General features: G+C 69.9%; 1 protein-coding gene across 1 annotated transcript; it reads left to right on the plus strand.

Annotated features, from left to right (window-relative positions):
• The first annotated feature begins 1,658 nt into the window (after positions 1-1,658).
• On the plus strand, positions 1,659-9,358 carry CHKB (choline kinase beta). Its single transcript, XM_065420775.1, has 11 exons — positions 1,659-1,840; positions 2,992-3,100; positions 3,930-4,043; positions 4,391-4,524; positions 5,014-5,118; positions 5,888-5,946; positions 6,254-6,341; positions 6,627-6,735; positions 7,982-8,088; positions 8,405-8,486; positions 9,302-9,358. The coding sequence occupies exons 1-11, from the start codon at positions 1,659-1,661 to the stop codon at positions 9,356-9,358; spliced, it is 1,146 nt and encodes a 381-aa protein (XP_065276847.1).
• Positions 9,359-9,620: the final 262 nt, after the last annotated feature.

Here is a 9,620-nt window from a genome sequence, read left to right on the forward strand (position 1 = left end):
CCAGGCTCAGGGCTGGGGGTTCGGGGGCTGGGGATTGGGGTGCAGGAGAGGGGCTCTGGGAGGGGGTTGGGGTGCAGGAGAGGGGCTCTGGGAGGGGGTTGGGGTGCAGGAGAGGGGCTGAGAGGCTTGGGGGGCTCAGGGAGGGAGTTGGGGTGCAGGAGAGGGGCTGGGAGGCTTGGGGGGCTCAGGGAGGGAGTTGGGGTGCAGGAGAGGGGCTGGGAGGCTTGGGGGGCTCTGGGAGGGGGATGGGGTGCAGAAAAGGGGCTGGGGGGGTTGGGGGGCTCTGGGAGGGGGTTAGGGTGCAGGAGAGGGGCTGGGGGTTTGGGGGGCTCTGGGAGGGGGTTGGGGGGCAGGAGAGGGGCTGGGGGTTTGGGGGACTGGCTCTGGCCGGGCGGCGCTTACCTGGGGCGGCTCCCGCCTGCCCAGGCCCGGCCCGGCCCCGCTCCGGGAAGCGCCAGCAGGTCCCTGGGCCCCGGGGGAGAAGGGGGGGCAATGGGGCTCCACGCGCTGCCCGCCCCCGCAGGTCCCGGCCAATGGGAGCTGCGGAGTCAGCGTCCGGGGAGGGGCGGGGCGCATGGTGACCAGACGGGCCCCCGGACCGGACCGAGACCCCCCCCGCGGAGCGCACCCCGAAATCGCGCAGTTTGAGGCGGCCGCGCGGCGCGCGCAGGAAGGTGTCGGTCTGGGTGAGCGCGCGCCCCGCGCCCCCGCTGAGCCGCTCGGCGACGCGCTCCGCGCGCGCCAAGTCCCGCGCGCGCGCCTTGATCTCCACGTTCCGCGGCATCCTGCGGCGGCCCACCTCTCCCGCTGCCCATTGGCTGGTGCGCCCACGCGTCCCGCCCACTGGTCGCGCTGCCTTAGCTACGGGACTCTAGGTCCTGATTGGCTGCCACTGCCAAAGGCTCCGCGACGATTGGCTGATTCAGGCTTCCCCTTCCGGCCCCGTCCCGCCAATCACAATGGAGAGTCCGCGAGCCTCGCCGACACTAGACCAATCGGGCTGCCAGCGGCGCCGTGAGGACAAGGCGCTGATTGGTTGAACGTGCGACTAATGCAGGCGGCAGGCTGCGCGGCGATTGGAGGAGGCCGGCGGGGGCGGACAACGATTGGCGGAGGGGGCGGGCGGTGATTGGCCGGGGCCGGCGGGGGCGGGCGGCGATTGGTGGAGGGGGCGGGTGGCAGAGCCGGGTGGGTGGCGATTGGCCGGGGCCGGCGGGGGCGAGCGGCGATTGGCGGAGGGGCGGGCGGCAGAGCCGGCCCGGCAGGGACGGCCGGTGATTGGCGGTGGGGGCGGGCGGTGATTGGCCGGGGCCGGCGGGGGCGGGCGGCGATTGGTGGAGGGGGCGGGCGGCAGAGCCGGCTGGGCGGTGATTGGTGGAGGGGGCGGGCGGCAGAGCCGGGTGGGCGGTGATTGGTGGAGGGGGCGGGTGGCCGAGCCGGGTGGGCGGTGATTGGTGGAGGGGGCGGGCGGCAGAGCCGGGTGGGCGGTGATTGGCGGAGGGGGCGGGTGGCCGAGCCGGGTGGGCGGTGATTGGCGGAGGGGGCGGGCGGCAGAGCCGGGTGGGCGGTGATTGGCGGAGGGGGCGGGTGGCCGAGCCGGGTGGGCGGTGATTGGTGGAGGGGGCGGGCGGCAGAGCCGGCCCGGCGGCGAGCAGGAGATGGAGGCGGAGGCGCCCGGCGCGCGGTGCCCGGGCGATGGCGAGTGCGCGGTGCCCGGCTCCCCCCGCGGCGCCGCCGTGCCCGGCCACACCCGGCTCCGCGCCTTCCTGTGGTGCCGCGAGTTCCTGGCCGGCTCCTGGAAACTGATCGCGCCCGAGGAGTTCGGCATCAGCCCGGTCAGGTACCGGACCGGGCGCGGGCGGGGCGGGCTGGTGGGGAACGGTCCCGGTCCGGTCCGGTCCGGTCCGGGTCCGGGTCCGGTCGTGTCGGGTGCGGGCGGGGTCAGGCTCGGCTCGGCTCGGCTCGGCCCGGGCGGGGGTGGTTCTCGTGCCAGCCCTGCAGTGCCGTCGTTAGGGTTCCGGGTTAACGCTCCTCCCTGCGGCCAGGCCGGAGGGCCAGGGGCGGGCAACGCGCCCAGCGCCAGCGGCGTGTCTGGAGTCCCGGCGTGGGGCGATGGGCCCGTGGGGGGGGGGGGTGCTGCGCTGCACCCCCCCCCCGTGCAGAGTGACCGGTAACTGTACAGGGGCTACCCTGGGGAGCGGGGAACCCGCTGGGCCCGGGACCCCCCGGCCGTGCCCCTACCTGGGCCAGGGGGTGTCAGTGGGACTGGGACCGGGGCAGGGCACCGCCCCCCCCGCCCCCCCCGTCGCACCCGGGCCTGCGAGCTTTGCCCCGTTCAGTGCCCCGTGATGTGGCACATCCCAGCTGCCGGCCCAGCCCAGCCACACAGGGAGCGAAGGTCCCGGGGGCAGCTCCTGCTAACCCCCCCGCCCTGCCCAGCCGGGGGCACCGTGCTGCTGCCTCTGCCCCCCGGGCCTCGCAGGGGCTCCTCTCACGGGCCCGGGGCTTTATGGCTCACCCCGGATCTTGCCTCGGGCCTGGTGTGGGGCAGAGCGCCCCGCTAGGCTCTGGGGGACAGGCCCAGGACTGCCACCTGGGCCAGGGCTGGGACAGACGGTGGAGAGGGGCGGAAAGGGGGGACTCCCCGTCCCCGAGCTTGGGGGCAGGCCCAGGGCGATGCTGGAGTTCCCAACAGGGCGCTGTCCCGGACGCTGCCGTGAGCCCAGGTCTCTCCACGTGCAGGCGTAGGAGCCTGGGGCTCTGCGGGCACCCGCGGTGGGGCCGTGCTCGGGGCGCTGGTGGGGGCAGGATCGGGGCAGGAGCTCACTCGTGCGGGCTCAGGCTGAAATTGCCTGGGAGGGATCCGCAAACCTTCCGGGGTGCGCCCCGTGCTCCTGGCCGGCCCCGTGCTGCCCCCCCCCCAGCGCCTGGGCTGCGTCCCAGCGCACCGGGCCCCGTGGCCTCTGACCTGCGCTCTGCTCCCCTTTGCAGTGGGGGGCTCAGCAACCTGCTGTACAAATGCAGCCTCCCGGACCACGTCCTGAGCGTGGGCGATGAGCCTCGGCAGGTGCTGCTGCGCGTCTACGGGGCCATTCTGCAGGTGAGGCTCCCCCAGCCTGGCGGCAGGGCACAGGGGTGGGGGGGGGGCCCCGGGACACACCAAACCGCTTCCTGTGCTGCATTCCACGGCCTGGCTGGGGTCAGCGTGTGGGGGACCTGGCCTGACCCAGCCTGACCTCATCAGCCCAGCGACAGGCTCCATGCCAGCCACGTACGGGGCCAGCTGTGGGGGCTACGCAGGCCTCTGCAGGGACTGTAATCCACCCACCCCCAGGTGAGGGCCTAGGCCAGCCCTGCCCCCTCCCAGCTCTGCCAGTGCCCCATAGTCCCCACCCGCAGCCCTCTGCTATCCCAGCCCTGCCCCCCCAGCTCTGCCATTGCCCCATAGTCCCCACCCGCAGCCCTCTGCTATCCCAGCCCTGCCCCCCAGCTCTGCCATTGCCCCATAGTCCCCACCCGCAGCCCTCTGCTATCCCAGCCCTGCCCCCCAGCTCTGCCAGTGCCCCCTAGTCCCCACCCGCAGCCCTCTGCTATCCCAGCCCTGCAGCACCCTCCAGGCTAGAGAAACGGCTCTGTCCAGCTTGCTGCTGCTGGGTGCTGACTCCTGGGCCAGCGAAGGGTTCAAGGCTGAGGGGGTTAATGCCGTCCTCCCTTCTCTGGTGAGGGTTCCTTTGTGGGGTTCCCCAGGACTGTGCATTGGGGTGGGCTGTGGATTGTGGGTTTGCTGCCTCCACCCTGGCATCAAGCAGTGTCTTGGGGTCATTCCTCCCCTATTGTGCAGGGTTGGGGAGTCCCAGGGCCATGGCCCCTCCCCCGACTGCGCAGGTTTGGGGGTGGCTACCCCTCACCCATGCCTTCTGTCTCTGCAGGGCGTGGACTCGCTGGTGCTGGAGAGCGTGATGTTTGCCATCCTGGCAGAGCGGGCGCTGGGGCCACGGCTCTATGGGGTCTTTCCCCAGGGGCGCCTGGAGCAATACATTCCGGTATGGGCCTCACTGGGGGGCCTACCCTCTGCCCTTCCCCCATGCAGGCCCGCACGGACTGGCCAGAGACCGCCCTGCCCGACTTCAAGGGCTGGTGAGGCCCAAGTGGCTCTTCCTCCGTGACCCCAGATGGCTGCTGCACGTGGCAGGTGCCTGGCAGTGCCCCGGCTCGCTGCCCGTCCTGGCTGGCTTGGCTCAGACCTGTGGGCTCCCGGGGCGCTGAGAGGGCTCTGTCCCTCCCCTGGCGCTGGAGGCTCCGTGCCAGGCCAAGCGAGCCCCGGGCTCCCTGCTGCCCCCGTCCCATTCCCTGGAGGCCAGGCTGTCTCATGCCTGCCGTGTCCCCCCAGAGCCGGCGTCTGCGCACGGAGGACCTGCAGGACCCCGACATCTCCAGGGAGATAGCGATGAAGATGTCCCGCTTCCACGGCATGGTGATGCCCTTCAATAAGGAGCCCAAGTGGCTGTTTGGGACCATGGAACGGTAACTCACTGCTCCGGGGTTCTCTGGCCTGTGGGTCATCCCGGCCTGCCCCTCTGAGTACCAGCTGCGTCCCCTTGGGGACCCCTTCCCCTGCAGGAGTGGGGGCCTGGAGTGTGGCTGGCAAGGAGTCACCCCCCATCACTCTGCAGTAACAGCCCTGAGGGGAGCACCCCCCGCCCCCCGATGCAGTGCTGCGGGGACTCTGCCATGGGGCCAGGAGGGAGAATAATGGGCCCTGTCTTGTGGCGAGTGGAGGGGCCCCTCCCCATCTCACTGCTGGGGTGGGGGACTGAGTGGGGGGTGTCTCCCCATCTCACTGCTCCTAGGGGAGGCAAGTGGAGGGGGGCTCATGGGGAGGGGAGTGAGTGTTGGGGGAATCCCCATCCCACTGCTCCCGGAGGAAGGGGGTGGGGGGGGGTCTCCCTTGCTCCCAGGGGACGAGGGCTGGGGGGCCTTGCCCTGCGGAGGTGACAGGACCTTGCGCTCCAGGTACCTGAAGCAGATTGCCGAGCTCACCTTCCCCCAGGAAGCCCAGCGGAAGAAGTTCAACCAGCTCAAAGCCTATAACCTGCAGAAGGAAATGGGGAGCCTCAGGTGAGCCCAGGGCCCGAGGGGCTGTCATAGCCACATGGGGGTGGGGGAGGGCAAACTGCTGTTGGGACTGGCCGGAAAGGTGCCCCCCTACCCCTTCAGGGGTGCCTCTCGCTGCTGGTTCCCACTAGCTCTGCACCGCAACAGGCCCATGGGCCTACCCCCCGTCTCCCATCCCGCTACGGTTCCCCAGCGGCGGGCTCCGGCTCCCCTCCCTGTGCCCGCGGCGGGCTCCGGCTCCCCTCCCTGTGCCCGCGGCGGGCTCCGGCTCCCCTCCCTGTGCCCGCGGCGGGCTCCGGCTCCCCTCCCTGTGCCCGCGGCGGGCTCCGGCTCCCCTCCCTGTGCCCGCGGCGGGCTCCGGCTCCCCTCCCTGTGCCCGCGGCGGGCTCCGGCTCCCCTCCCTGTGCCCGCGGCGGGCTCCGGCTCCCCTCCCTGTGCCCGCGGCGGGCTCCGGCTCCCCTCCCTGTGCCCGCGGCGGGCTCCGGCTCCCCTCCCTGTGCCCGCGGCGGGCTCCGGCTCCCCTCCCTGTGCCCGCGGCGGGCTCCGGCTCCCCTCCCTGTGCCCGCGGCGGGCTCCGGCTCCCCTCCCTGTGCCCGCGGCGGGCGGGTCTCTGCCCGGCACCGCTGACGCACAGCGGGTGGCAGAAACTAGCAGCGTCAGAGCGTCAGCGTCTCCTTGGGGTTCCCTCTCGCAGCGCCCCCTGCTGGAGAGCCTAGGGAGTGGGAGGGATGAAGTGGGCTGTCTGCTGACGTCTCTCTCCCCTCAATTCCAGGGAGCTGCTGGAGTCCACGCCGTCCCCTGTGGTCTTCTGCCACAATGACGTGCAGGAAGGTGAGTGATGGGGTGAGACGCCCCCGTCGCCTGTTGACGGTCGGCATTGCCAACTGGAATAGCCCAGCCTTGGGCCCGCTGGTGCCTGAGCCACCACTGCAGCGTGGCTCCCCTCTGGGGTCGGGTTAGGGGGAACCTCTCTGACCTAAGTGCAGCTTGCCCCAGGGAGCAGCCTAAACCCTGCCTGGGGGCTGACCCGGGGGCCAGTCCTGCTTCGGCCCCAGGGCAGGGCTACATGGGACCTGAGGGGCTCCCCCAGCTCCGGCTCCCCAAGGCAGCCGCTCTCACCTGTCCTTCCCCTTCCCAGGGAACATCCTGCTGCTGGCTGGGCGGGAGTCACACCCCACTGACAAGCTGATGCTGATTGACTTTGAATACAGCAGCTACAACTACAGGTGGGTGATGGGAGGGGCAGGGTGGGTGTGGTGCCGAGCCATAAGCTGGCGTGTATAGGACCTCCACTGCCCAGCCCGGTGCTCTCCCTGGGCCGTGCTGCCTACACGGGGCTGTCGGGATGGCTCTGGGGACGGCTGTCCGGCCTGGTGCTCTCCCTTGGCTGTGGGACCCATACGGGGCTATTGGGGCAGCTCTGCTGTGGCTGCCTGGTGGGGTGGGGTCGGGGCCACGAGGAGGCTGGAACCCTGCGATCATGGAAGCTCCTAACCCCCCCCTCCCTGCAGGGGCTTTGACATCGGCAATCACTTCTGCGAGTGGGTGTACGACTACACCCATGACACGTGGCCCTTCTACAAGGCCTCCTTGGAGAACTACCCCACGCGCCAGCAGCAGGTAACCGAGCTGCCCAGCTGGGGGGAGCCCCGGGGAGGGCGTAGGGCAGGCAGGCAGTGAGTCCGATCCTTGCCAGGCTGCTGCCCTGTGGGGTGAGGTGCTTGCGCTCTGGTTGGTGGGGCTGTAGCTGTTGGGGATTGTTGTTGGGTGTTGGGCCCTGTTCTGAGCCCCCTGCCCCGGGGAGCTCCCCCACTCCTCCTGGGGGAATTCTGCACCAAAAACTTAGATTCTGTGCAGAATATTTTAAAATTTTGCAAAATTCTGCATATTTTATTTGTCAAAGTAACATAGTATAATCACGCCAGTTTCAGTTATTTTGGTAATTAATTTCAAAATACCAGTCAGCAAGTGTGTCTGTAACAGTACAGACAACGCAAAGCTTCAGGAAACATTTCTTGACAAATAGATCCTCGCTAGGCCTGTTAATACAGACCTTTGAGTAATTCATTTCTACTCTAATACAGAACCGGATTCCCGCCCCCCTCGGAAGCAGTGCAAAGGCTGGGGGGAGTCGGGGTAACGGAGGAACTGAGGGAGAGGGAAGGAGCCTGGGAATGAACCTGGTGGGTTGGTGGGTGTGGCTGGGAGAAGGTTTTTGGCGGGGGAGGGGATTGTTAGGGAGTTGGGGAGCCTCCCCCATGCAGGCCCTGGGTGACCCCTAGCCTCTCCCATTCAGCCAGGAACATCTGCCCCAATCCCCATGTGGCCCTGCATCCCCATTCAGCCCCCCCCATCCCCATGTAGCTCTGTACCCCACTCCCATTCAGCCCGTGGGTCAGTGCTGTCACCCCACTAGCTCCTGTTCCCCCCACTAGACCTTCTGAACCCTAGTCTATGTGACCGCCCGCAGCCTGTGTGCCCTGTGCCGTCCCCCTCCCAATATCCCATGCCTCCTCACCTGGCCCCGCAGGCAGGGTGCTGTGAGGAATGCAGCCTCTCGGCCTCCCTCTCTGCGGCTGGCTGCTCCGCCCCTGAGCCAGCTGCCCTCTCTTCTGGGTCCACAACAGTCTCTGGTGCATAGAAGGTGTAATTGCAGCACCTCCCAGGCAGAATCTATAATTCTGTGGGGGACATGAATTCTGCGCATGCGCAGTGGTGCAGAATTCCCCCAGGAGTACCCAACTCACTCTGGGCCTCGCCCAGCTGGGCAGGTAGGCAGAGCCCTAGATTCCCCATCCCCTGCACAGCCCAGCTCTCCACCCTGCGTTTGGGGCCTGAGGCTGAGACTTGCTCACCCTGCCTGCAGCTGCACTTCATCCAGCACTACCTGTGGGAGGACTCGGGGCGGTGCGGGGACACCACGCACGAGGAGCAGGCCCGCATCGAGGAGGAGATGCTCACTGAGATTGGCCGGTGAGTGAATGACCATGGGCGGCAAGGGGAGACCCCCACCCCCGTTTCCCCCACACGGAGCGGGTGCAGGGGGACCCCCACTCTGCTGCCCTCCCCAAGGAGAGATCTTTTCTTTAAAGAGCCCTCCAGCGCAGTCAGGCATCTGTTGCATGCTCCTTCTCCCAGCCTTGCTGCACAGCCTGGGGGTGCTTGAGGGGCTCTGGAAGGGAGCCAGCGGGACTGGGGGGGGCTGTGCAGGCTTGGGGTGGAGTCTGGGACATGGCACAGTGGGGGGGTCTCTCCCAGCATCTCCCCAACGGCTGCTCTCTCCCCTCAGGTTTGCTCTGGCCTCTCACTTCTTTTGGGGTCTCTGGTCCATCCTGCAGGCGAAGATCTCCACCATTGAGTTCGGCTACCTGGTGAGCACGGGGCATGGGCGACTCTGCCCCTTGGCTCCCACGGGGCACTGCCCAGGGCTGCCTGCTGAGACGGGGACAGGTCAGGGGGGCCCAGCCTGGTTCAGCGTCCTGAGGGGCGTCTGTCCTAAGCTCTCCCTTTGCTGAGCACTGAGGGTACCCGCTGCCTCCCTGTGCCAGGCCCTCAGCGCGGCTGCACGTGGGTCTTGTGTTCTGGCTCTGGCCCCGCGGCTGGGGGGCTGCGCGGGGTGACTGGGCTCCCCTGCCCCCGCGGCTGGGGGGCTGCGCGGGGTGACTGGGCTCCCCTGCCCCCGCGGCTGGGGGGCTGCGCGGGGTGACTGGGCTCCCCTGGCCCCGCGGCTGGGGGGGCTGCGCGGGGTGACTGGGCTCCCCTGCCCCCGCGGCTGGGGGGGCTGCGCGGGGTGACTGGGCTCCCCTGCCCCCGCGGCTGGGGGGGCTGCGCGGGGTGACTGGGCTCCCCTGGCCCCGCGGCTGGGGGGGCTGCGCGGGGTGACTGGGCTCCCCTGGCCCCGCGGCTGGGGGGCTGCGCGGGGTGACTGGGCTCCCCTGGCCCCGCGGCTGGGGGGCTGCGCGGGGTGACTGGGCTCCCCTGCCCCCGTGGCTGGGGGGGCTGCGCGGGGTGACTGGGCTCCCCTGCCCCCGCGGCTGGGGGGGCTGCGCGGGGTGACTGGGCTCCCCTGCCCCCGCGGCTGGGGGGGCTGCGCGGGGTGACTGGGCTCCCCTGCCCCCGCGGCTGGGGGGCTGCGTGGGGTCCCTGTTCTGGCCCTGCACCAGCCTGACGCTCTCTCCCTGCGCAGGATTACGCGCAGTGCCGTTTCGAGGCCTACTTCCAGCAGAAGGCGCAGTGCCCGTGACCAGCCCGGCTCTGCCTGCCCCGCGCTCGCCTGCCTCCTGCATCAGGCCCCCGGGCTCGCCGGGCTGCAGACGGAGCAGCGGAGTGGCCCCTCCCCGCCAAAAGGACAACAGCTGGCAAGGACCCCAAGGGACCAACGCCCCCAGACCAGCCTCCCTTGCCTCCTGGGGTGGGGGGCTGCCCTGGCTGGCCAGTGAGTGGGGGTGGGGTCTGGGGGGTCTGGGCGGGAAACGGTTAATGTTCCGGTGTGGGGAGTGAATGCA

This window comes from Emys orbicularis, chromosome 1, assembly GCF_028017835.1.
Source record: "Emys orbicularis isolate rEmyOrb1 chromosome 1, rEmyOrb1.hap1, whole genome shotgun sequence".
In the NCBI taxonomy this organism is placed as follows: domain Eukaryota; kingdom Metazoa; phylum Chordata; order Testudines; family Emydidae; genus Emys; species Emys orbicularis.

Coding starts and splice junctions, on each gene's coding strand:
- CHKB (XM_065420775.1), top strand. CDS start 1,659: ATGGAGGCGGAGGCGCCCGGCGCGCGGTGCCCGGGCGATGGCGAGTGC. Junction 4,525..5,013: donor CTGTTTGGGACCATGGAACG/GTAACTCACTGC, acceptor CTTGCGCTCCAG/GTACCTGAAGCAGATTGCCG. Junction 6,736..7,981: donor ACCCCACGCGCCAGCAGCAG/GTAACCGAGCTG, acceptor CCCTGCCTGCAG/CTGCACTTCATCCAGCACTA.